Source organism: Tachyglossus aculeatus, chromosome 21 (assembly GCF_015852505.1).
Source record: "Tachyglossus aculeatus isolate mTacAcu1 chromosome 21, mTacAcu1.pri, whole genome shotgun sequence".
Classification (NCBI taxonomy): domain Eukaryota; kingdom Metazoa; phylum Chordata; class Mammalia; order Monotremata; family Tachyglossidae; genus Tachyglossus; species Tachyglossus aculeatus.
Window position 1 is genome coordinate 81957220 of NC_052086.1, and position 26505 is coordinate 81983724.

Consider the following 26505-nt stretch of genomic DNA (forward strand, 5'->3'; position numbering starts at 1 on the left):
TGGGCCAGGGTATGGGGGAGTCCCTTCCCCCTCCTTCTGTAGGGGCTGGGGAATGGGGAGCCCTCCCTCTTCCCTCTGCTGGGGACCGGGGGAGTAAGGGGGGTCTTTCCCTCCCTCTATCAGAGGTCTGTTCCCTGAAGCTTCAAGTCTCTGCCACCTGGGAGATGTGCCACTCTTCCCTCCACCCACCCTGAACCACGGTGCCAGGGACAGCCCCAGAATGCCCCTGTGTGATAGGGGGAATCTTCCTGCACCTGCCAGATGCCCGCAAGACCACTGGCCCATCGTGCCCAAGAATCTTTCCCATTCCACAGTGCAGGGAGGGGGCTCCCCCAAGCTCTGGCCAGCCAACTGTCCAGAAGGCCTAAGCCTGAGGGGGATAGTAGGGAGTAGGGGTAGGCCTTGCTCTGACCTGACACCCCCCACCCCATCCTAGCCCCCACTCCAGCAATGGGCAGCACCTACTCTGAACACAGGGAGGTAGAGGGATAGGGGCATTAACTTCATCATCACCATCATCATCAACAATATTCATTGAATGCTTAATTAGTGCTTAGCAGTGTTCTGGATACCTACTGTGTGCAGAGCACTGTACTGGATGCCTACTGGGTGCAGAGCACTGTCTTCAGTACCTCCCAGGTCTACATCACTGTACTAGGTACTTAAAACCATACAATAAAAGTAGAAGTCACAATCCCTGCCTTCAAGGCTCTTACAGTCTAGAAAAAGCCACTTTAATCATGTCAGCCCCAACATTCCAAAATGGATGGTGGGTTCTCATCCCTTCCTCCCTGGAGGCCCAAGACCCTAAGCCCCCAAACAGCCTTGGAGGCTCCCTGCTTCTCCCAAGCTCTGCCTCATGCCTCCAGCTCCCTTGGGGCAGGAGAAGATAAGGGGCAGCTTCAGCCCCACCTCCTCTTCCTCATTCTTCTCCCCCTCTCCCTCCTCTTCCTCCCCCTCTTCCTCCTCCTCCCCCTACTTTCTCCTCCTTTCTCCTCATCTCTGTTCTGCTCCAGTTCTCTGGTTCTGCTTCTTGAAGGGACAGGGAGGCCAGAACTCTTTTTTTTTTTAGTTTAAAATGGTATTTGTCAAGCCTTTACAGGCACTGCACTGAGCACAGGGGTAGGTACAAGCTAATCAAGTTGGACACAAGCTAATCCATGTCCCACATGGGATTCACGGTCTTAATTCCCATTTTACAGATGAGATAATGGAGGCACAGAGAAGTTAAGTGACTTACTGAAGGTCATACAGCAGACAAGTGGTAGGGTTAGGATTAGAACCCAGCTCCTTCTTACTCCCAGGTCTGTGCTCTATCTATTAGGTCATGCTGCTTCCTGTGGAGAGTGTGGTCAGGGTAGGAGTAACAATAGTAATGGTATTTATTGAGCTGAGTACAATAATAATAATAATAATTATAATGATATTTGTTAAGAGCTTACTATGTTCTAAGCCCTGTTCTAAGCACTGGGGTAAGTACAAGGTAATCAAGTTGTCCCACGTGGGGCTCACAGTCTTAATCCCCATTTTACAGATGAGGTAAATGAGGCACAGAGAAGTTACGTGACTTGCCCAAAGTCACCCAGGTGACAAGTGGCGGAGCCAGGATTAAAACCCATGAGCTTGCACTCCAAAGCCTGTGCTCTTTCCACTAAGCCACACTGCTTTACAACGGACTGTACTAGGTGCTTGGGAAAATACAACAGGAAGAAGAGGCACATTTCCTAAGCACAAGGAGCTTTCACTTTGGGGAGTCAGACATAGAAATGTTCACCAGCAATATAATCAGAAATAATTAATTGCAGATTTGCTCAAATCTACACTGGTGCACACAATGTCAAAGGAAGTAAATACATTTATGTCTCTCTCCTCATGAGAGCAGAAAGTCCCTGTGAGCAGGGAACTTGTTTCATCCTTCAGTTTTTAAGTAGATGGCATTGATTGTACTTTCCCAAGTACCTAATACAATATATTGCACCCAGTGGGTGCACAGTATATATTACAACTGGTACATCCTCTTAATCTGGGAGTCCCTCAGGGCTCAGTTCTGGGTCCACTTCTATTCTCCATCTACACCCACTTGAGAACTCATTTTCTCTAATGGCTTCAATTCAATTGAGATGATTCTCAAATCTGCATATCAAGCCCTGATCTCTCTCTCTCCTCTGCAGTCTCACATTCCCCCTGCCTTCAAGACATCTCTACTCGGATGTCCTATCAATACTTCAAACTTAACATGTCCAAAGCATAACTCCTTTTCTTTGCATCCAAACCCTGTCCTGCCCCTGATTTTTCTGTCACTGTAGAAAGTGTCGTCATCCTTCCTATCTTGCAAGCCCATAACCTTGGCTTTATCTTCAACTCATCCCTTTCATTCAAGCCATATATTAAATCTATCATTAAGTCCTGTCAGTCCAACCTTCACCACTGCTAAAATCCTTCCTTTCCTCTCCATCCAACTGCTGCCAGGCTAATCCACAAACTTATCCCAGCACGCCTTTATTATTTCATCCATCTCCTTGCTGACCTCCCTGCCTCCTGTATCTCTCAATTCAAGACCATACTTCACTATGCTGCCTGGAACATTTTTCTACAAAAACGATCAGTCCATGTTTCCCCACTCTGCAAAAACCTCCAGTAGTTGCCCATCCACCTCCGCATCAAACCGAAACTCTTTACCATTGGCTTTAAAGTAGTCAATCCCTTTGCCCCCTTCTACCTCACCTCACTGCTCTCATACTACAACCCAGCCTGAACACTTGACTGCTCTAATGCCAATCTACTCACCATACCTTGATCTTGTCTAGCTCACCACTGACCTCCCGCCTATGTCCTGCCTCTGGCCCAGACCACCCTCCCTCTTTGTAGCTTAGTGGAAAGATCATGGGCTTGGGAGTCAGAGGTCATGGGTTCTAATCCCAGCTCCACCACTTATCACCTGGATGACTTTGGGCAGGTCACTTAACTTCTCTGTGCCTCAGTTACCTCATCTGTAAAATGGGGATTAAGACTGCGAGCTCCAAGTGGGACAACCTTATTACCTTGTAACTACCCCAGCACTTAGAACAGTGCTTAGCACATAGTAAGCGCTTAACAAATACCATTATTCTTTTTATTATTATTATTACTATATCAGATAGACAATTACTCTCCCTACCTTCAAAGCCTTATTGAAAGCACATCTCCCTTCAAGAGGCCTTCCCTGACTAAGCCCTCACTTCCTCTTTTCCCAGTCCCTTCTGTGTCACTCTGATTTGCTTCCTTTACTCACCCCTCTCTAAGCCCCACAGCACCTAGGTACATTGTCTTATGCTGTTGAGTCATTTCCGACCCATAGCGACTCCATGGACACATCTCTCCCAGAATGCCCCACTCTCTATCTGCAGTCGTGCTGGTAGTGTATCCATAGAGTTTTATAGCTGCAATTTATTTATTTATATTGATGCCAGTCTCCCCTTCTAGACTGAACTCACTGTTGGCAAGGAATGTGTCTGCTGTTGTATTGTACTCTCACATGAGCTTAGTACAATGCTTTACATACAGTAAGACCTCAATAAATATGATAGAATGAATACTACTACTGCTACTACTGCTTCCACTACTACTAGTCCTTCCCCTACTGGTACTGCTACTACTGTTACAACTACTACTACTAATAATAATAGTATTTGTTAAGCGCTTACTATGTGCAAAGCACTGTTCTAAGCACTGGGGAGGTTACAAGGTGATCAGGCTGTTCCACAGGGGGCTCACAGTTTTAATCCCCATTTTACAGGTGAGGTAACTGAGGCCCAGAGAAGTTAAGTGACTTGCCCAAAGTCACACAGCTGACAGTTGGCAGAGCAGGGATTTGAACTCATGACTCCAAAGCCCGTGCTTTTTCCACTGAGCCACGCTGCTTCTCTTAAGCAGATACTACTTACTACTACCACTACTCCTAGTACTACTACTATGAATCAATCATTCAGTTGTATTTATTGAGTGCTTACTGTGTCCTGAGTACTGTACTAAGCACTTGGGAAAGTACAATATTACAGAGTTGATAGCCATGTTCCCTGCCCACACCGAGCTTACAGTCTAGAAGGTGAAACTGACATTTTGATATTTGTACATCTTTACATCCATAAATAAATTATGGATATATACATAGGGGCTGTAGGACTGAGGGAGGAATACTAGTATTGTTATTACTGTTAATACTCATACTCCTGTTCCACTACTGCTGTTACTAATCAATGTTTTTTATTAAGAACTTATTATGTGCAGAGCACTGTATTAAACACTTAGGAGAGTACAATACAACTGAATTCGCAGGTAAATTCCCCACCCATAACAAGTTTACTACTACTGCTTCCAATACTATTAATAATAATAATAATAATGGCATTTATTAAGTGCTTACTATGTGCAATTACTGCTATTGCTACTACTACTCCTACAACTACTGCTGTTGATACTACTACTGCTATAAATACTACTACTGTTATGGCTACTAATGCTACTACTGCTATTGTTACTGCTACTGCTACTACTGCTGCTACTACTACTATTCCTGCTACTATTCCCACTGCTACTATTGCTACTACTACTATTATTACTACTACTGCTGATACTATTGCTACTGCTACTGCTTTCCTGGTACTGCTACTACTACTGCTACTGCTATTGCTCCTAGTCTTGGTGCTATTTCTGCTACTTCTAGTATTATTATTATTACTACTATTACTACGACTTCTACTGCTACTACAACTTTTGTTGCTAATACAGCTTCTACTACTCCTGCTGCCGCTAGTTCTACTGCTATGGCTACTGCTGCTGCTGCTAATACTACCACTACTACTACTATTACCATGCTACTTCTCTTACTACTCTGCTACTATTACTACTACTGCTACTACCACCACCACTATTACTACTATTTCTTCAACCATAACAATAAATAAGTGAGTACAGGCATGCCAGAAGCAGCTGTTGGGTTGATGGTGTCTGGATGGTGGCAGTTCAGAGTGTAGGACTCACCAGATCCTCAGCAGGGAATCTGGGAAATTCTAGCTCCCTCCTGCTCCTTCCTTCACTCATCCACTCAGTGGGATTTATGGATTGCCGACTGTGTCCAGAGCACTGTACTAAGCCCTGGGGAAGAGTACAGTAGAGGATAAATAAGATTCAGGCCCTGAATCTCACGATCTAATCTATCTAATTAATCCATCAGTGATATTTACTGAAGTCCTTCTGGGTGTGAAGCACTGTACTAAATGCTGGGGAAGAGAGGACCGGGTAGGGCAAAGACTCTGCTGCTGGTCCTCAAGGGCTTTCAAATCCAATCAATCAATTAGTCGATGATATTTATTGAGCACCTGCTGCTCTGGGGCAGGATACGATGAAGGCTAGATGGGATGTCAATGCTGATCTCTGGTGGGGAGGGAGGCTGGCCCCGGGTGCATGAGGAAGGTTAAAGAGGTAAATACAGACTAACTCAATCCTGGCCCTGGCTCTGGTTGAAGAGAGCACCTGGCACAGGTGCAGGCCAGGGGCGTGCTGTGAGAAGGCCAGTGTCCCTCAGTTCTCTTCGGAATAGAGTTTGGGAACACCTTCCTGTGTCCACTCTACAGTAATCCCTGGCAGCCCTCACACAGCCTGGACATGGAGGCACCAGTGGCATCACATGCGTGACACAGGGCAAACAGCTTAACATGATGACTGCATATATACCAACATTGTGGAAGCCCTTTCCAAGACGTCTAGAGCATCCCTCTGCACCCCACTCCACACTCCTCAGACCACAGTGTCCCACTCCACGGTCCCCGTGGACACAGGCACTGCATCCAGGATGTGGAACTCGGCTGCTGGAGGGAGCCTGTATACGGAAAATCAAAATCCTAAACAGAAAGGCACCCGGAGGTGTGAACATCCTACTGTGTACCAGACAGGCCAGATCCATAGCCACTGTAAATGAGGCCCTGTGGACATTTAGCCCCAAACCCTCTGCACCATCAATTAACCAATCAACCTTGTCTACTGAGTGTCCTCTGAGCATGCAGCACAGTGATGAGGAGGAGATGGAGGATGTGGAAGAGAGGGAGGAGGAGGATCAGGAGGAACAGGAGACAAAGGAGGGAGGAAGAATAAAGGGACCATCACCAGCATGTACAGAGAGCCTGCCCTGCACCAAGCACTGTATTAAGTGCTAGATTGAGCACAGTCCAGCAGGCCAGCCTGCAGTGACCTCTCTCACCAGAGTCCAGGGCAGGACAAGGGACAGGCTGGGCCATGCTGTGACCCAGCAGCACCAGGGCGGATTGCGGTCGGGTCCAAGCCACCAGGCCCAAGCTCTCTCTCTCTCTCTCTCTCTCTCTCTCCATCCTCGGGGCAGGGTGATCAGCCGGGCTCCAGGCCTGAAGCTGGTGGTGGAGACGCTGATTTCGTCTCTGAGGCCCATCGGGAATATCGTTCTCATCTGCTGCGCCTTCTTCATTGTCTTCGGCATCCTGGGGGTGCAGGTAGGACAACCACACCTGGCAGTGTCCCGCAGGCTTCCTGGATTGCTGCCCTCTCAGCACTGACACCAGGTCAACTGCTGCTGGGCTAAGAGAGCCAGATCAGGAACAGGCCCCAGCCCACGCAGGCCTCCCATTCCAGCGGGACTGAAAAAGCGAGCAAGGGAGGGAACCCACTCCTATATCATGGTGGAAGTGACTGAGGTCCAGAGAGGCTGAGTGCCATCCCGAGGTCCTCCAGCAGCCAGGGTGGGGCCGGGAGTTTTGACTTGGGGCTCCTGACTGCCAGCCTGGGGCTCCATGTACTTGACCACACTGCCTCTGCTCTACACCTTGCACTGTCCCCAGCCTCCTGGGCCTGTCAAAGACAGTCCAAATGAGTGGAGTGAGGGGTCTGAAAGGGGGCCTCCCACAGCCCCCTGAGCCTCCTACAGCCTCTCCAGTCTCCCACAACCCACAGCCCCTCCAACCCTGGCAAATTCCATCGGCACCCCCACCAGTTGTTCATTCAGTCAGTCAATCAGTCAGTCAGTCATATTGATTGCTTACTGTGTGCAATAGCACTTTACTAAGTGCTTGGAAAAATAATAATGATGACATTTATTAAGCACTTACTATGTGCAAAGCACTGTTCTAAGCGCTGGGTGAAACAACAGCCCCAGCTTCCTCCAGCCTCCCCCAGTCCCCAAGCTGGGCCTCTCCCTCCTTCTATCACTTAATGAACACAGGTTATAAGGAGGCAGACATATGCCTGGCCAAGGCGGGGAAGAGTGGAGGTCCATCACACTGCCCCACCCCCTTAGCCGTGACATCATCCCACTGGACAGCACTGCGGATGCAGGACCAGGCTCCCAGGGGTGGCCAGAGGTGGGTCCAGTTGGCCCCAGAGCAGGTCATCGGGGGTGTCCCAGCTGCTACTCTTCCCACTACCCCCCACTGGCCCCTCCCATCAGACAGCACCCCCCCGAGTGGCTGTTTCACTCACTTCCCGTCCATCATCGGCCAGATCAGGATGTGGGGCAGTGGTGGTCGGCCAGGGGCTGGTGTGACCAGGGCTAACCGTGGCTTCCTCCCAACGACAGCTCTTCAAGGGGAAATTCTACTACTGCGAGGGCTCGGACACGAAGAACATCACCACGCGGGGAGACTGCAGCCTGGCCCACTATCGCTGGGTCCGCAGAAAGTATAACTTCGACAACCTGGGGCAGGTGAGCTGGCTGCTTCCCTGCATTTCGTATGCAGTCCCTGCCCCTGGCCCTGCCCAGACCCAGACCTTACCCTTTGTCTTGACCCCACTCCTTCCCCCACCCCTGCCCCTACCCAGTCCTAGGCCCTATCCCTTTCCCTGTTCCCCACCCCTGCCCTTGGTCCCTCCCTTGCCCACGACAATCCCTAGTGTTGGCCCAGACTGGCAGACCTCGAGAAAACACCCTCCCCTGCCAATCTACAGTTTGCCACATGCCACACTGACCCGCAACGCCCATCCAATAACCATAATGGCAATGCTGCCAAAGCACTGTGCTAAGAGCAAGTTTAGCTCTGAGAATAATCCCATCTGACAGTTCAAGGGCCACATGGAGCTCATAGTTGCAGTGAGGTAGGGAGCACACATCTTATATTTTATATTTTACAGATGTGGAAGCAAAGGCCCAGAAAGATTCGGTGACTTGGCCAAGGTCACCCAGCAGGCCATGGGCTGAGCCAGGAGTAGAACCCCATGCAGGGTGCCGGGAGCCAGGATGCCGGGTGCCAGGGTGGTGGGTGCTGGGGGTCCACGGGTTGGGGCGCCAGGTACTTGCTGCCACTCAACCCCCACCCCTATCCCCACCCTGCATGTCCTCTCCCCAGGCGCTGATGTCCCTCTTCGTCCTGTCCTCTAAAGACGGCTGGGTCAACATCATGTACGATGGGCTGGATGCCGTGGGCGTGGATCAGCAGGTAGGGATCTGGGCTGTCATGTCATGGGGGTACTGGGGTGGGTGACTAAGCTCAGGCCTGGGCCCTGGACCCCCAACACACCTCCCTACCTCCTCCTCCTCCCTGCTGCACCCCTAGTAATATAAATAATTGTAACAGTGGTATTTCTTAAGAGCTTACTCTGGGCCAAGCACTGTGCTAAGCACTGGGGTAGATGCAAGATCATCAGGTCAGATCCAGTCCCCTCCCCACATGGGGCTCAAAGTCTAATGGGGAGGGACAGCAGGTGTCTTATCCCCAAGAGAAATAGCAGGACTTAGTGAAAAGAGCTCAGGCCTCGGAGTCAGAGGATATGAGTTGTGATCCCAGTTCTGCCACTTGCCTGCCATGTGGCTGGGGCCAGTCACTTATTTTCTCTGCGCTTCAGGATCCTCATCTGCAAAATGGGAATTAACTACCCAGTCTCCCTCCTGCTTCCCCAGTCTCCCTCCCACTTTGACTGTGAGTCCCCGAGGCTGTGTCTGGTCTGATATTCCCCAGTGCTTAGTACAGTGCTAAGCACATAGTAAGGCCTTAACAAACGCAACCACATTTTACAGAGGAGGAAACTGAGCCTCAGAGAAGTTCAGTGACTTGCCTCAAGTCACCTAGCTAGAAAGTAGCAGAGCCAAGATTAAAGCCCAGGTCTTCTGACTCCCAGTCCTGTGCTCTTTCTGCTAGGCCATGTTATTTTCTTTCACTGCCTTCCCCAGCCCCTCCAGAGCAGGGATGATAGTAGTAGTAGCAGTAGTAATCAGTCAATCAATCTTATTTATTGAGTGCCTATTGGGTGCAGAGCACTGTATTAAACACTTGGGAGAGTCTACCAGAGTCGGTAGACACATTCCCTGCCCTCAGCAAGCTTACAACCTAGAGAGGGAGAAAGACATTAATATCAACAAATAAATTATGGATATGTGCATAAGTGCTGAGGGACTGATGGAGGGGTGAATAAAGGGAGCAAATCCAAGTGCAAGGATGACACAGAAGGGAGTGGAAGAAGAGGAAATGAGGGCTTAGTCGGGGAGATTGGCCTTCAATAAGGCTTTGAAGGTAGGGAGAGTGATCATCTGTCGGATATGAAGAGGGAGGGCGTTCCAGGCCAGAAGTAGGATGTGGGCAAGGGGTTGGCAATAAGATAGATGAGGCTGAGGTAGAGTGAGTAGCCTGGCATTAGAGAAGCAAAGTATGGGGGCTGGGTTGTTGTGGGAGAGTAGCGAGGTGAGGTAGGAGGAGGCAAGATAATTGAGTGCTTTAAAGCTGATGGTAAGGAGTTTCTGGATGGACAACCACTGAAGGTTCTCTAGGAGTGAAGAAACATGGACCGACTGAACGTCTCTGCAGAAAAATGAACTGGGCAGCAGAGTGAAGTATGGACTGGAGTGGGGAGAGGCAGGAGGCAGGAAGGTCAAGAAGGACTGATGCGGTAATCAAGGTGGGATAGGATAAGTGCTTGGATTTACCTGGTAGCAGTTTGGATGGAGAGGGAAAGGGTGGATTTTAGTAATGTTGAGAAGGTTGAGCCAACAGGATTTGGTGACAGATTGAATATGTGAGTTGAATAAGAGATGAGTCAAGGACTTGTGAGACAGGGAGGATGATGATCCTGTCTACTATAGTGATAGGAAAATCAGGGAAAGGACAGGGTTTGGATGGGAAGATGAGGAATTCTGTTTTGGACATGTAGTAGTAGTGGTAGCAGCAATAGTATTTAGCGCCGAGACCTAAGCATTGGGGCCCAAGGTACCCCTCCACACGCCAAAGGGAGTTAGGCATGAGAAGGGGACAGCGGTGGGGCCAGAGGGAACTGACAGGAGGAGAGGAGACCCTACCCCAGTAGGAGGCTGCTGACCTGGGTGCCCTAGGCTAGGGGCCACTCAGACCCTGCTTCCCACTAACTCTCTGTCTTTCCCTCCATGCTCCCCCAACACCATCCTTCCGCCTGCTGATCACCCGCTGCCCATCCACCAGCCCATCCAGAACCACAACCCGTGGATGCTCCTGTACTTCATCTCCTTCCTGCTCATTGTCAGCTTTTTTGTACTGAACATGTTCGTGGGCGTGGTGGTGGAGAACTTTCACAAATGCCGGGAGCACCAAGAGGCTGAGGAGGCTCGCCGGCGTGAGGAGAAGAGGCTGCGACGTCTTGACAAGAAGCGCAGGAGTGAGGATGGGGCCGCACTGTGCCACACTGGGGCAGATGCACTGGGGCAGCAGCATTAAGGCAGATGCAGCTTTGGGCCAGAGCATTGTCCCGAGTGTCTGAGCGCCTCACTGGGTTTGGGGAGCTGGGATCTGTGGCTTTGGAGGGGCTGGCTGGGCCCTTTCCCCCTGGAAGAACCTTCCCCTAGCCTAGGGACTCACACAGCCCTGCCAGCCTTCCCTGCCCCAACCGCCCACACGTGGGCAGAGCTGCCTGAGGGCTGGGCTAAGGGACTCCCGGTTCTGGCCCAGCCCCATCTCAGTCACCATTTAGGGGTGCACTCTCCATTTCCACACAGGTCCCTACTTGCACCTGCAGTCATAGCAGGGAGACTCTCGAGTTTCCCTGCCAGGCACCCCGAGACTGCCACAGGGCTTGTGGCCTCCTTCCTTTGATCCTAGGACCTGGGGGGCCCCAAGGACAAGAGAGTATTCAAGGCTGGGCCAGCCAGTCCTGCCTACTGTGGGCTGTGGTGATGAGATTGGGAGTTGCTGGTGGGGAGCCTCAGTGCCCATCTACTCTCTTAGCCCACCCCACCCGCCCCCTCGGCAACCCCCTTCTTCCCAGGCCCATCCCCTCCCAAGGCATGCTGCCTCCCCGGGCTCCCCTCCCTGGGCCCACCCCCTCTCCTTGTCACTAGCCTCTCTGGACGAGCAGAGCACATGCATACAGACATATACAGATGGACACACATACACTCACACCCACCAACAGGGTGGGAGCGCAAAAGATTGCACTGATACGAAGTTTCACTTTGCAATGGAAGCATTTTGATGGTTGTGTTCCAAGCTGTTTGTGTATCCTTCTTATTTTGAGACTCTCAAGCGACTTGTTTACATGTTATTTATGTATCTTATCAGGGAAACCAGCACTCCGCTGCCATTCCAAACCACGCTGCTAACTCTCCTAACCAGCCTTAAGAAAATCTGGGTTAAGGGTGGCATCCTCTGGGTTAGAGTCCCATAACCCCCTAAAAACCAAAGCTGCATTCCCTATATTTGCAAAGATCCATGTGGGTGCTTGCACCCACGCACCCACATGCACCACTCACACCCACCTCAGGATGACAACCAGGGAACCAGTATTTAGCAGCTTTACAGGTTTCAGCAGTGGCAATGGGGGATCGGCAGGATTTCTGACCCGATCCAGGGTTAAGAGCACCATCCTGATCCAGCACTGCTCCTCAACTCCCCTCTGGGAGTCCCCGCCCCCACCCCTCCAGCAGCTCCAACAGTGCCCCCATACTCAGTACCTAATTCTCCCCTCTGACCTTGGTCAGGGGGGGGAAAGGCAGGGTTTTCCAATTCTAGCTCCCGCCTCCTTGCCCAAAGACCACCCCATCCAAGAACGAATCAATCAGTCTATTTATTGAACACAATGTATGCAGAGCACTGCACTAAGCATTTGCAAGAGTACAGTGCAATAGAGTCAGTAGACACAGTCAATCCTTGCCCTCAAGAAGCTGCCATCCTAGTGAGAGACTTGCTCTCTCCATGGATATGAAGCCCGGCCTAGAACAGTGACCAGTGGAGTTTCTTTTAAGTAGCCTGACGTAGTGGAAAGAGCCGGACATGGGAGTTGGAGGACCTGAGTCGGAGGATCCAAGTTCTAATCCCATCTCTGCCACTTTTTTTTTTAATGGCATTTATGAAGGCTTATGAAGTGCAAAGCACTACCTGCTCTGTGACCTTGGGCAAGTCAACTAACTCCTCAGTGCCTCATTTTCCCCAGTGGCAAAATAGAAATTCAATCTGGAGAAGCAGCATGGCTCAGTGGAAAGAGCATGGGCTTTGGAGTCAGAGGTCTTGGGTTCAAATCCCGGCTCTGCCACTTGTCAGCTGTGTGACTTTTGGCAAGTCACTTAACTTCTCTGAGCCTCAATTCCCCCATATGTAAAATGGGGATGAAGATTGTGAGCCCCCCGTGGGACAACCTCATCACCTGGTAACCTCACCAGCACTTAGAACAGTGCTTTGCACATAGTAAGCACTTAATAAATGCTATCATTATTATTATTATTATTATTATTATTATTATTATTATCTTGTTCTCCCTTATACTTAGATGATGAGTCCCCTGAGGGAAAGAGACCATGTCTGACCTTATGGTCTTGTATCTACCCTAGCACTTAGTACAGTGCTTGGCAAATAGTAAACACTTAGTAAATATCATCATTAGCATTATTCCAATCCCCATTGTAATTGGGTTTCACTGCCTGTTGTCCATCTACAGAAACATCCCAGGTAGGCAGTGTGGCCTAGTGGAGGGAGTCCACACTCAGGAGTCAGAAGATCCATGTTCTAATGATGGCCCTGCCACTAACCTCCTCTGTGACCTTGAGCAAGTCACTTTATCTCTCTGGGCCTCAGTTTTGTTCGTCTGTGAAATGGGGATAAAATATCTCCTCTCCCAACCTCTTTATTGCAAGAGGTGGGACACGGACTGTATCCGGTCTGATTATCCTGAATTGATACATGGAGAGCATCTAGTAAATATTGATCCATCAATCAACCTATCAGTAGCATTTATTGAGCACTTGCTGTGTGCAGCGCACTGTTCCAAGCACTTGGGAGAGTACACTGTAACAGTCAATAGGCACAAAACCTGCCCTCCTCCTCTTCCTCCTCCTCTTCCTCCTCCACCTCTTCCTTCACCCTACTAAGTGTTAATCAGGCTGGTTACAGTCCCTGCCCAACATGTGGCTCACAGACTAAGGAGGAAGTCTCCTCCTTCATTCTTCTTCCTTCTTTTGGGTGCCTTTCTTTTGGCTATTCACATCTTCAGCAACTTTTCTCCATCTGTCCATCCCTCCTTCTTTACCTTCCTTCCTTGGTACCTCCCTCCATCTTTCCCTCCCTCCATCCCTCTCTCTATCTTTACCTCCCTCCATCCCTTCCTCCCACCACTCCTCCCTCCTCTTTTCCCTCCCTCCATCCCTTCCTCTGTCCCTCCCTCCTTTCCTCCCTCTCTCCATCCCTCTGCAGCTCAGACATAGCTCCCAGGTCTGCAAGAACCTACCCCTCCCCAGGAGGGGAGAGAGAGGACTCTGGAGCCAATGCGAGGGCCCATTCCAGTACGGCCACTGAAAGGCTTTATACCCAGCCTCCCTCTGCCGCAGCCCAGAGATGGGGCCCATGGTCCTGGGGACTGGGGAGGAAGGAGCTAGGGGAGGTCCAGGGGGCTCCCCAGAGACAGTATAGATTGACGCCCAGTTGGCGGGAGTGAACCCAGGTGAGCTTCCGCAGGATGGTGTCCTGATTTTGCTGCCACTGTCCTTGTCCAGCTGTGAGTGTGTGCATGTAGTTTTGGGGGGCGGGGGGGGAGGTTGGCAGGTGGTCCGCTCCCCTAGGGGGCTTCCAAACAGGTCGTCTCTTCACAGTTTCGCAGATGGGGACTCTGCTGTTCCCCGGGGTCTGAGGAGGCAGGCGGGGGAGGGTGCCTCAGCTACAGCCCCCCCCCTTGGTGGCGGATACTCTTCCTGCCCATTCCAAGGGGGCTGCGCTGGCTGCCATTGATCCCTTGACTGCTTGGTCAGAGTCATCAGCACTTCATCATCAGTGGTATTGAGTGAGAAACTACTGAGACAGAACACTGTACTCAGCACTTGGGAAAGTACACAGAATGAAGATCCCCATTCCCTGCCTTCAGGGAGCTTCTACTCTGTCAGACTTTAGGCATGGGACTAAATGCTCGGGAGAGCCCAATAGGGGGATAAGGCATGATGACCCCTGCCCTCGAGGAGCTTGCAATCAATCAGTGGTATTTACTGAGCACCTACTGTGTTCAGAGCACTGGACTTATCTCTCAATGGGGGAGAAGTCATGATCCTCGCCCTCGAGGAGCTTACACTCTATTCATAATAATTGTGGTATTTGTAAAGCACTTAAAATATGCCAAGCACTGTATTAAGTGCAGGGGTAAATCTAAGAGAACAGGTATTTTACAGATGAGGGAACTGAGGCTCAGAGAAATGAAGTGACTTCCTCCAGGTCACGCAGCAGGAACGTGGCAGAGCCTCTGCAGAACTTGACTCCCAAGGCTTGCCCTCTTTCCACTAGGCCGTGCTGCCTTTTGATGATCTATTCCCAAGATTTTGGAACCTTGTCCTAGGGTGGGGATGTCAGGGGGCCCTCCTAGACCCTCCTGTCCCTTGGGACTCCAGAACCCACCCCCTCAAGCCATCCCCCCAGATTACCCTGCCCACTGCCAGGTCTGCTCATGCCCTGGCCTGCTCCCCTGAACCCACTCCCAAGCCCAACATCTGAGCCCACACCCCGCGCCCCTGTCTCTGCAGAAGCTCAGCGCCGGCCATACTACGCAGATTACTCGCCACTGCGCCTCTCCATCCATACGCTCTGCACCAGCCACTACCTTGACCTGTTCATCACCTTCATCATCGGCGTCAACGTCATCACCATGTCTATGGAGCACTACAACCAGCCCAAGGTACCAACCACCCAGCCCGCCTGCCCCATGCCCCCTGGCCTCCCTGACGCCCCCAGATTCCCAGACCCCTCCGGCCCCTAACACCATGGCAGAGGCAAGGACCAAAGCGATGCCTGTGCTCAGACCCCTGGGCCCTGAGTCTCAGGAACAAAGGCTTCTCCAGGGGTCCCAAGGAAGACTCCATCATTGAGCACCCGGCACTGTACTGAGTGCTAGGGAGTAGAGAGCAGCCACAGCAGTAAGAGAAACTATTCCTGCACCCTGGGAGCCTATGCTGTAATGGGAGAAACAGCCCCTCCCACTCGGGACTCCAAACTGCAATGCAGGGCACAACCCCTCCTGCCCCCTGCGGAGCCCATACCATAACTGGGAAGTCAGTGTCTGCCCTCTGGGAGCCCAGCCCTTAATGTGGGAGATGGCCCCTGCCCTTCAGGAACCCACATTGTAATGGGGGAGGAGACAGACAGAAAATAGTAACCAAGGGTGGGAGCAGGAAGTAGGTCAAAGCTAGGAGGAAGTCTGGCATTTAGGAAGCACCTACTGCATACTGTGTTACAGTAGATCCTCTAGACTGGAAGCTCGTTGTGGTCTGGGAAAGGGTTAGCAACTCTGTTATATTGTACTCTGCCGAGCACTTAGTACAGTGCTCTGCACACAGTAAGCACTCAATAAATAGCACTCATTGATTGACTGATTGGACACAGTCCCTATTCCACTCCAGGTCACAATTTACAGATATGGAGGCTGAAGCCCAGAGAGGTAAAGTGACTTGCCTGTGGTCACACAGCAGGCCAGTGGCAGATCCGGGATTAAAGCCCAGGCCACCTGTCTCCAGGTCCCAGGCTCTCTCTGCTGGGCCTCCCTGCCTCCCACTGGCCCCCGTGGTGGCTGAAGGAGTCCTACGGTGGCTCCCATCACAACACCCAGTTCAGGGTAGAGTCTCTAACATCCCTGACCTTTGCTCTACTAATTGGTCCACGGAGCTCAAGGCCTGGCTTTGCCACTGGCCAACTGAGCCCACACCCCCTTCTGTTAAAGGGGGTCCTGCTGTGAACACCACTGTGACCTCAGTTACAGTCTCACTGATGGGCCAAGCTGTGGGGGAGATGCATCTGGGACCAGATATAGCCTTGTCCCCTATGATCTGAGAACAATGGAGAGCAGGTGTCCTGTCTCCATTTTACAGATGGACAAACTGAGGTCCAGAGAGGGTCAGTGGCTTGCCCAAGGTCCCACAGCAAACTGGTGGGAGGGCTGGGATTAGAACCTGGGTATCCCAGTGCCCAGTCACCTGTCCTTCTCACTGGGCCACCTACTTTCTGGCATGGAGATGGGTTTGATCTGTCAATTCATGGGTGGTTACTGAGGCATGTTCTGGCCACTCCACCCCAGCTGATAGCCCTACTTCGGGTCAGATTGACTCTCACCTCTGTGTCAATTAACCCTGACCCTCACAGCTCCCTAATCCAGGCTCCCAATCTCCTCCTACCCCTGCAGCCCTCTGCCGAGACCTGAGGTTTCCCAGCAGGGCAAGTGAAACCCCAAATGCGTCTTTGGGCCCATTTGCTTTCTGTAAAACCACTCCCTCCCTGACTAAACACTGTACCCCCAGCCCTCACTGGGATGCCCCAGCTCCTGAGCTAACAGGCAGGTGTCTTTGCAGTCCCTGGATGAAGCACTGAAATATTGCAATTACGTCTTCACCATCGTGTTCGTTTTCGAGGCAGTCCTCAAGTTGGTGGCGTTTGGAATCCGGCGCTTCTTTAAAGACAGGTGCACTGCGGTCATCAGCGGGAGTTCCTCTGATCACCTTCACCTCACTGACCTCATCATCCGCCGGCCCTATTGTCCACACCCTCTGATCCTGCTGCCCGTGCCATCCGACCCTACTGAGCGCACCGTCTCACTCCACTGACCACACTGTCTCATCTTGCTGACTGTACCATCCCACCCCTCTGGCTGCGTAGTTCTTCCCCACTGACTGCCATCTCCCCCGACTGCCCATGTCATCCCACCCTAGACTGTAAGCTCACTGCTCCAGGGAATGTGTCTGTTTATTGGTGTACTGTACTCTTCCAAGTGCTTAGTATAGTGCTCGACACACTAAGCACTCAATAAATACAATTGAATGCATGACCGCACTATCCCCCCACCGCACTGACCACACTTTCCCACCCCGCTGACCACACCATTTCACCTGCACCAGCTACCTGCTTCGTTCCACCCTGCCACCCACCCCATCTCACCTCATTTTTCCATGTCATTCCCCCCCCATTACCCACACTGTTCCACCCCACCACACACCGTCTTGCTTCTCCTCTTAGGTGGAACCAGCTGGACCTTGCTATTGTGCTGCTGTCCACCCTGGGTATCACACTGGAAGAGATTGAGATAAATGCTGCTTTACCCATCAACCCCACCATCATCCGCATCATGCGAGTCCTGAGGATTGCCAGAGGTAGGCGCGAGGGTGGCATCGGGGCAGGGATCAGTGCAGAGGCCAAAGGAAGTGAGGGCTGGCATCAGGGTCGGGGCTGGGGGCATGGCAGGGGGCACTGGGGCCAGGGAGACACTGGGGCTAGGAGGGACTGGGGGATGCGAGAGCTGGGGAGATATAGGTGAGGACAGGCACATGGAAGCTAGGGGTTGCAGGGGTCCCCGGGGCGACTGGGGATGTGGAAGCCCTGGGGGTTATAGGGACCTGGGAGGCTTGGGGGCCACAAGGCTTGTGAGAACTGGGGGTGGAGGGGCATGGGGGCTGCAGGGGCTATAGGGGGGTGGGGGCAGGGACAGGGAAGCCCAGGGAGAAAAGCAGCGTGGCCTAGTGAGAAGCAGCATGGTGTTGTGGATAGAGCGTGAGCATGGGACTCAGAAGGTCATGGGTTCTAATTCCTGCTCTGCCGCTTGTCTGCTGTGTGACCTTGGGCAAGGCACTTTACTTCTCTGTGCCTCAGTTTCCTCATCTGTAAAATGAAAGTCAATACCTGTTCTTCCTCCTACTTAGACTGTGAGCCCCTGTGTGCATCAGAGACTGTGTCAGACCTGATTAACGTGTACCTATCTTAACACTTAAAACAGTGCTTGGCCCCTAGTAAACACTTAACCAATGCCATAAAAAAGGGGGCGGCCATTGGAGGGACACAGTAGAGCCCCCTGCCCCAGGCCCTGGGATGGCTGGATTGAGAGGGGTGTGGGTGGCCCAACTGAGAAGGCCCTGCCTGGCAAAGACCCTGCAGGACCCCTGAGACTACCATCCCGGGGCAACCCCTTAGAGGGGCCCAGAGGAATGGATGGTCTCTCTCTAAGTAGAAGGGAGAACAGGTATTAAATTCTCATTTTAAAGATGAAGAAACTAAGGCACAGAGAAGTGAAGTGACTTTCCCAAGGTCACACAGCAGGCAAGTGGCAGAGCTGGGATTAGAATCCAAGTCCTCTGGTTCCCAGGCCTGTGCTCTTTCCACTAATAATACTACTAATAATAATTGTGGTATTTGTTAAGCACTTACTATGTACCAGCCACTGTCCTGAGTGCTGGGGTGGATACAAGAATATTGGGTTGGACACAGTCCCTGCCTCAGAAAGGGCTCACAGTCTCAATCCCCATTTTATAGATGAGGTAACTGAGGCACAGAAAAGTCAAGTGACTTGCCTAAGGTCACACAACAGACAAGAGGCAGAGTCAGGATTAGAACCCATGACCTTCTGACTCCAAGGCCATGGCTGCAGCCAAAACACCATGCTGCTTCTCATTAGACCACACTACTTCCTTCCCTGGGCTTTCCTGTCCCTACCCCGCTCCCCCCTCACAAAGCCCCTGCAGCCCCCATACCCCTAACTCCTTGTCCCAGGCTCCCAGGTCCCTACAACCTCCAGAGCTTCCACATCCCCCCTGTCCCTGCATGCCCTAGCTCCCATGTCCCCTGTCCCCATCTGTGTCTCTCTGGCCCCCCTCCCCACACCACCCATGGCTGTCTCGGGACAGGCACTGTGGAACCAGGGGTCAGTCAGGGGCAACAGTCCTACTTCAGAAGTTGCCTGCTCAGACACTAGCCCACCAACTCCCATCCTACCCCCCACAACTCCAGCCCCCCAGTCCCATGCCCTGGCCCTGCCCCTGCCCCAGCCACTGCCTAGTGAGGGTTGGGGATCCTGGGCTGGTCCATGCTCCACTGCTCTGCTTTCTGTCCCAGTGCTCAAGCTGCTCAAAATGGCCACAGGGATGCGAGCCCTGCTGGACACCGTGGTGCAGGCGCTGCCCCAGGTAAGAGTGGTCTCTGCTCAGCGGGAGAGGGGCTGGGGGTGAGGGTGAGGCCGGGGAGAGGGGCAGGGAGCTGAGAGAGGAGACAGAGGCTGGGGTTGAGGTGAAGGACTGAGGGCTAAGAAGCGGGCTGGGGCTGAGAATTGGGGGAGGGGCTGGGTCTGGGGTAGAAGAAGATGGGGACAGGGAGAGGGGAGTTGGAGCTGGGGAAAGGGGGTTGGGGACAGGGAGAGGGGTTGTAGGCGCCAGTAGAGGGGGCTGGGAGAGAGACTGGGGGCTAAGAGGGGGCTGGGGACAGAGAGAGGGACTGAGAATGAGGGAAGGGGCTGGGGCTGGGATAGAGGCAGATGGGGGCAGGGAGGGGGCTGCAGGGGCCATTAGAAAGGGCTAGGCCCGGGAGGTTGAGGGGTGGCTGCTGCAGGCAGCAGCTGGAGGATCCATGAGCAGAAACTGGTGGTCAGGATCCATCAGTGGATCCAGGGCCAGAGCAAGAACAGTTTTCAACTACACGGGCAGGTGGCCTGGAGGAAACAGCCCAGGGCTGGGGGTTAGAGCAGCCAGCTTCTAATCCAGTATGGCTGCCGGCCTGCCGGGTCAACCATGGTATGTCACTTCACTTCCCTGGGCCTCAGTTTCCCCAACTATAGAATAGAGACTGGATTCCCACCTTCCTTCCCTGTTGATTGTGAGCCCCATGTGGAACAGTGACTGGGTCCAATCTCATCACTTTATATAAAGTGCAGTGCGTAGCACATGGTAAACATATAGTAGGGAACATAGTTGTGAAGGTGGTATTGACAGGATTTAGTGATGGACCTAATATGTGGGTTGAATGAGAGAGAGGAGTCAAAGATGACATCAAGGTTACAGGCTCATAACCCACTGTCTTGGGGGAGAGAGGAGTTGTTTGGAGGTCTTGTCACAGGGTCGCCCTTCCCTCCCTTGGCAACATGTGGCAGCAGCCAGGGAACTCTGGCAGAGCCCAGCAAGGGCCCCCATGCACACAAACACATGCATGCACACACACACACACACACACACACACGCGCGCGCGCACGCACGGAAGTGTTTGCAACCTTAGAGAAATAAACATTTGTACATGAATGTTGATGGGTGAAATGAAATTCACAGATGTTGAGGCGGGAGAGGGGGTGTAGACAGATTCATTTATTTTATTCATTCAACCGTATTTATTGAGCACTTACTATGAGCACTTACTACTAGTTAGCACTGTACTAAGCACTTGGGAGAATACAATATAACAATAAACAGACATATTCCTATCTACAATGAGCTGACAGTCTAGAGGGAGAGGTTGGGAGGGGGGAATGAATAAATGGAGCAAGTCAGGGTGATGCAGAAGGGAGTGGAAGAAGAGGAAAGGAGGGTCAGAGGTCTCTTGGAGGAGATGTGCCTTCAATAAGGGTTTAAAAACGGTGGATTTTAAATCCAACAGTCTGTTGGATTTGAGGAGGGAGGGCATTCCAGGCCAGAGGCAGGATGTGGGCAAGAGGTTGTCAGTGAAACAGACGAGATTGAGATATAGTGAGAAGGTTGGCGTTAGAGGAGCAAAGTGCACAGGCTGGATTGTAGTAGAAGAGTAGCAAGGTGAGGTAGGAGGAGACAAGGTGATTAAGTGCTTTAAAGCCAATGGTGAGGAGTTTTTGTTTGCTGTGGCGGTCAATGGGCAACCACTGGAGTTTCTTGAAGAGTGGGGAAACATGGCCTGAATGTTTTTGTAGAAAAATGATCTGGGCAGCCGAGTGAAGTATGGACTGGAGTGGGGAGAGACAGGAGGCAGTGAGATCAGCAAGGAGGCTGATGCAGTAATCCAGATGGGATAGGATGAGTGATTGTATTGAAAAGGTCGTAGTTTGAATGGAGAGGAAAGGGTGTATTTTAGCAATGTTGTGAAGATGGGATCGACAGGATTGAGTGACGGACCTAATATGTGGGTTGAATGAGAGAGAGGAGTCAAGGAGTCAAGGTTATGGGCTTGTGAGACAGGAAGGATGGTGGTGCCATCTACAGTGACGGGAAAGTCAGGGGGAGGACAGGGTTTGAGTACAAAGATAAGAATTTCTGTTTTAGACCTGCTAAGCTTGAGGCAATGGGAGGACATCCAAGTAGAGATGTCTTGAAGGCAGGAAGAAATGTGAGACTGTAGAGAGAGAGATCAGGGTTGGAGATGTAGATTTGGGCATCATCTGCATAGAAGTGGTAGTTGAAGCTAAGGGAGTGAATGAATTCTACAAAGAATGAATGGCCAGAGAGATAAGAGGAGAACCAGGAAGAGAACAGTGTCAGTGAAGCCAAGGTTGGATAATATTTCCAGGAGAAATAATAATAATAATAATGGCATTTATTAAGCACTTACTATGTGCAAAGCACTGTTCTAAGCGCTGGAAAGGTTACAAGGTAATCAGGTTGTCCCATGGGGAGCTCACAGTCTTAATCCCCATTTTACAGATGAGGTAACTGAGGCACAGAGAAGTGAAGTGACTTGCCCAAAGTCACACAGCTGACAAGTGTCGGAGGCAGGATTTGAACCCATGACCTCTGACTCCAAAGCCCGGGCTCTTTCCACTGAGCCACACTGCTTCTTTGAGAAAGGGGTGGTCAACATGTCAAAGGAGAGGTCAAGGAGGATTAGGATACATTTGGCAAGAAGATCATTGATCACCTCTGAGAAGATGGTTTCTGTGGAGTGCAGGCGATGGAAGCCAGATTGGAGGGAGTCAAGGAGAGAATTGGAGAAGAGGGTAGATGTGACCGGGGGGATGGGAATGAAGCAAGGAAGGCTGCCTGGAGGAGGTGGAATTTCAAGAGTGCTTTGAAAATGGAGAGGGTAGTGGCCCAGGTGATTCTTGGTGGGTTGTGGGGTGGGAATTTGGAATAAGGTCAGTGGTCTGGGGATTTTGGGTGGAGTGTGGTACTATGGGAGGTTTGCCTGGAGAGTGGTTGATATGGGGATTTGGGTGTATGGTGGTAGTATGGAGGGTTTGTGGGGGAGATGGTGGCTTGGGTGATTTGTGGGGAGGGTGGTGGTATGGGGAGTTTGGGAAGAGAGATTTCCAGGCTGGGGGAGTAATGAAAGCAAGAGAGAAACAATGCGGCCTAGTGGAAAGAACATGGGCCTGGGAGTTAGAGGACCTAGGTTCTAAACCCAGCTCTGCCATGTGTCTGCTGTGTGACCTTGGGCAAGTCATTTGACTTCTCTGTGCCTCAGTTACTTCTGTAAAATGGAGCTTCTACTCCCTCCTATTTAGACTGTGAGCCCCAAGTGGAAGAGGGACTGTGACCAACCTAATTAACTTGTATCTACTCCAGTTCTTAGAACAGTGCTTGGCACACAGTAAGCATTTAACAAGTATAATAATAATAATATGGGGGTAGGAGAGTGAAGGACATGGTATGGGTCGAAAGTTGGCAGGGGAGAAGTGCAGGCAACAGGTTGAGGAATAGTGGGAGAAGCAAGTAGGTAAAGGGCTGTGAGTTTGTGGAAAGCTTGGAAGTTAATAGTGAGGAGCTACTGAGGAAAAAAGAAGGTGATAGATAATTTAGGTCATGAACAATACTATTTATTGAGCTCTAACTTTGCTCCAAGCAGTGTAGTAAGTGCTTGGGAGAAGGCAATATACATGAGCTCTACCATCAAGGAGCTTACAGCCTAGTGTCCAAGCTACAGTCCAAGCTGGGCTTGTACATACCTTTAGAGGGTTTCTTCTGTCACCCTAATTAGTGGTAACCCCATTTCCACTCAGGATATACTAGTCTGCTGTGATCCGTTCTCCTCACCTGTGTTGAGATGAGCCCACTGTAGTGCTGGAGGCTGATTAATTCCAGAACTTTGGTATTTGTGATCTGTTCTTGCCATTTAATATTGAGTCTGGCCCATAAATGATGTTGGTGGAACTGCTCAAGGAGCCAGATGTGGCACCTGTGTGACAGGGTCAAGAGTTCTTAGCCATAGAGAAGTTTGGACAACACGGCAGCTCCGAAGACCTTTGGGATGTTCTGCAGCCTCATACCTCACCACCACCACACTCGAACAGTCTCCCCTAAGGATGTGTGGTGTCCTCTTGACTTGGTTTTTCTATTTCCCTGTCAATCATTGACTGCATCATTGGTCAGCATGCTATATAGGTAATCAATCAATCAATCAATCGTATTTATTGAGCGCTTACTGTGTGCAGAGCACTGTACTAAGCACTTGGGAAGTACAAGTTGGCAACATATAGAGACAGTCCCTACCCAACAGTGGGCTCACAGTCTAGAAGGTAAGAGAAGTCCATGGCAACTTTCAGCTCTGGGTTGTTAGTGTACGTCAGAGGGTTTCACTGGAATGGGTCGGCACAGTGTCATGGTTTTCTTGACATCACAGTCATTCATCCATCTTCCCAGTCAGTGTCTCAAGCAACCTTGCTCCCTTTCTCTTTGGAAAATCACCAAGCACCAAGCTCTTTGAGGGTGGGCTGGGATGGAGCTGGGCTAGAGACGGGGCTCTGTGGGGTGGAGGCAGGATTTCGAGTTATGTTGAGGTGGGCAGGGCTGTGGAGGAATGGCCTGGATCTGGAGCAGAGGCAGGGCTGGGGCAGGGCTAGCATCGGGTGAACTGGTATGGGGGAGAAACTGGATCTGAAACTGGGGCTGAGGGCTGGGTTGGGCTGAGCAGGACTAGAGTTGGGCTGGGCGGCGGCTGGACTGGACTGGTGCTGACTGGGATGTTCTGGGGCTGGGCTGGGGTTGGGCTGGGCAGTGGCTGGGCTGGGTGGTGGCTGGGCTGGACTAGACTGGTGCTGACTGGGTTGTTCTGGGGCTGGGCTGGGGTTGGGCTGGGCTGGGCTGGGCTGAGCTGAGCTGAGCTGGGTTAGGGCTGGTCTGGGCTGAGCTGAGCTGGGGTAGGGCTGGGCTGGGCTTGGGCTGGGCTGGGGGTGGGCTGGATTGAATTGATGCTGGACTGGGCTGTTCTAGGACTGGGATATGTTGGGCTGGGGCTGGACTGGAGCTGGGGCTGGACTGGGGCTTAGGCTGGACTGGAGCTGGGGCTGGGGCTGGGGCTGGACTCGGCTGAACTGGACTGGTGCTAACTGGGCTGTTCTGGGGCTAGGCTGGGATTGGGCTGGGCTTGATGAGAGCTGGGCTGGGCTGGGGCTAGGCTGGGCAGGAGCTGTGCTGTGCTGGGGCTGGGATGGGTCGCAGCAGGGCTGGACTGGGGCTGGGCTGGACTGGATTGGTCCTGGACTGGGCTGTTCTGGGGCTGGGCTATGTTGGACTGGGGCTGGGATGGACTGGGGCTGGGCTAGGACTGGGCTGGGCTGTTCTGGGGCTGAACTGGACTGGATTGGGGCTGGGCTGAACTGGGGCTGGGCTGGAGATACCACATGGCTTTGAGAGGGTGGGGCCCATTTGGTCCAGTAGGGTAAGCAAGAATTAAGTCCTCCTGCCCTCATGGGGAGGTGAGTCAAAGCAGAGAGGGAAAGGATCCGGGGCGGGGCAGAGTGGGGCGGGGTGGGCCAGTGGGTGAGGGACTATCCTTCATGGTGCCCCGGACCCTTCCTCGCGGGACAGTGAAGCAGAACCCCTGCTCTGCTGCTGCCCCTGATTCTGTTCTACCTTTCTCCCTGTGCAGGTGGGGAACCTGGGCCTACTTTTCATGCTCCTGTTTTTTATCTATGCTGCGCTGGGAGTGGAGCTGTTTGGAAAGTTAGGTGAATGAGCTATTGATTGATTGATGTGTCCCGCCCCTCTCCGCAATTTCTTCCCTGAACCTGGACCAGATCATCAGGGGAGGGGGTAGGAAGGGAGGATGAGGAGGGGGGCACTCCCAACCCTCATGGCCCCTCAGCAGACACTGGGTCCAGCCCTTGCCTCCAGGCCAGTCGGTGAGTCACTGGGTCCAAACACTTGCCTCCAGGCTGGCTGATGATCTATTGAATCCAGTCACTTGCCTCCTGGATGGTTGGTGAGCCGGCTGGGTCCAGCCTCCTGCCTCCGGGCCGGCCAGTGGGCCACTGGGTGCAGCCCCCTGCCTTCAAACCAGTTTGTGAGCCATTGGGTCCAGGATTGTCAGTGAATCACTGGGTCTAGCCCCCTTTCTCCAGGCCTGCTAGTGAGCCATTGGTTCCAGCCCCCTGACTCCAGGCCAGTAAATGACTGACCCACCCTGGACAAATGGTGCCTGTTCTTTCCTCATTCAGCTCCAGGACTGGAGGCTCCACTACCAAATCTGGCTGCTCATTCTGGACTATTATCCCCCACCCATGAGGAAGTTCTTCCTTGTGTCCAACTACAGGCTCTCCTGCTTATGTTGTGGCCCCAGAAACCATTACCATGATGGAAATTTCCCAAAGGTTTGGGTGATGAGCCCTGCTCCCTTCCTAGAGGCCTCCCTTCTTCCGAGTGATACCACCGAGGCAGCCATCAGACAGCCGTTAGTCTCTGGACAGATAGGTAACTCTAAAGCCAAGCTCTTGGCTACCATCACTGAACCATCTGTCCACACAGTGAATGTAAGCTCTTTCTGGGCAGGGATTGTGTCTTCATTTATTGTATTCTGTCAGGCTCAATACAGTGCCCTGCTCAAGCAATGCTATTATTATTATCATTATTATGGTATTTGTTAAGCATGTACTATGTGCCAAGCACTGTTCTAAGCAATAGGGTAGTTACAAGGTAACTATTTCCTGACTGAAATAGCAAGAAAGGAAAGAAACATTTTCTCAGATCTGCATAAGTCTCACCGCATTAAATTCCAATTCCAATTCCAATGAGAATAAATGAGACAGTCCATCACATGGGTGGGTAATGGGACTGAAATTAAGGAGAAAGTCAAGGACCTCAAGGACCTCAACCTCTCAATGGGCTCAGCCCCTGGGAAGAACATTGTCTCACCTCACCAAAACCAGCTTCTGCCTCCCAAAGAAGGGAAAATTCATCGTGGATACACCCAAAGCCACAGTTTGCAATGGCACCTACCAATCAATCCCTCTATTGATCATGTTTACTGAACCCCCACTGTGAGCAGAAAGCACTTGTACTAAGCTCTTGGGAGAGTACAGTAGGGTCAGTAGACACCATCCCTGCCCTCGAGGGGCATACAGTCTGTTGTGTGTGCAGAGCAATGTAGCAAGCACTTGGGAGAG

At 51.8% G+C, this 26505-nt stretch overlaps 1 protein-coding gene across 1 annotated transcript in view; it reads left to right on the forward strand.

Annotated features, from left to right (window-relative positions):
- Positions 1–26505, forward strand: part of LOC119942157 (voltage-dependent T-type calcium channel subunit alpha-1H-like) — a 222969-nt gene that overhangs the window by 173372 nt on the left and 23092 nt on the right. Inside the window, 9 exon segments of the mRNA XM_038762812.1 lie at positions 6374–6500; positions 7580–7705; positions 8346–8435; positions 10425–10617; positions 14951–15102; positions 16766–16875; positions 17427–17560; positions 19293–19363; positions 24993–25071. Coding sequence (XP_038618740.1) covers positions 6374–6500; positions 7580–7705; positions 8346–8435; positions 10425–10617; positions 14951–15102; positions 16766–16875; positions 17427–17560; positions 19293–19363; positions 24993–25071 — 1082 coding nt within the window.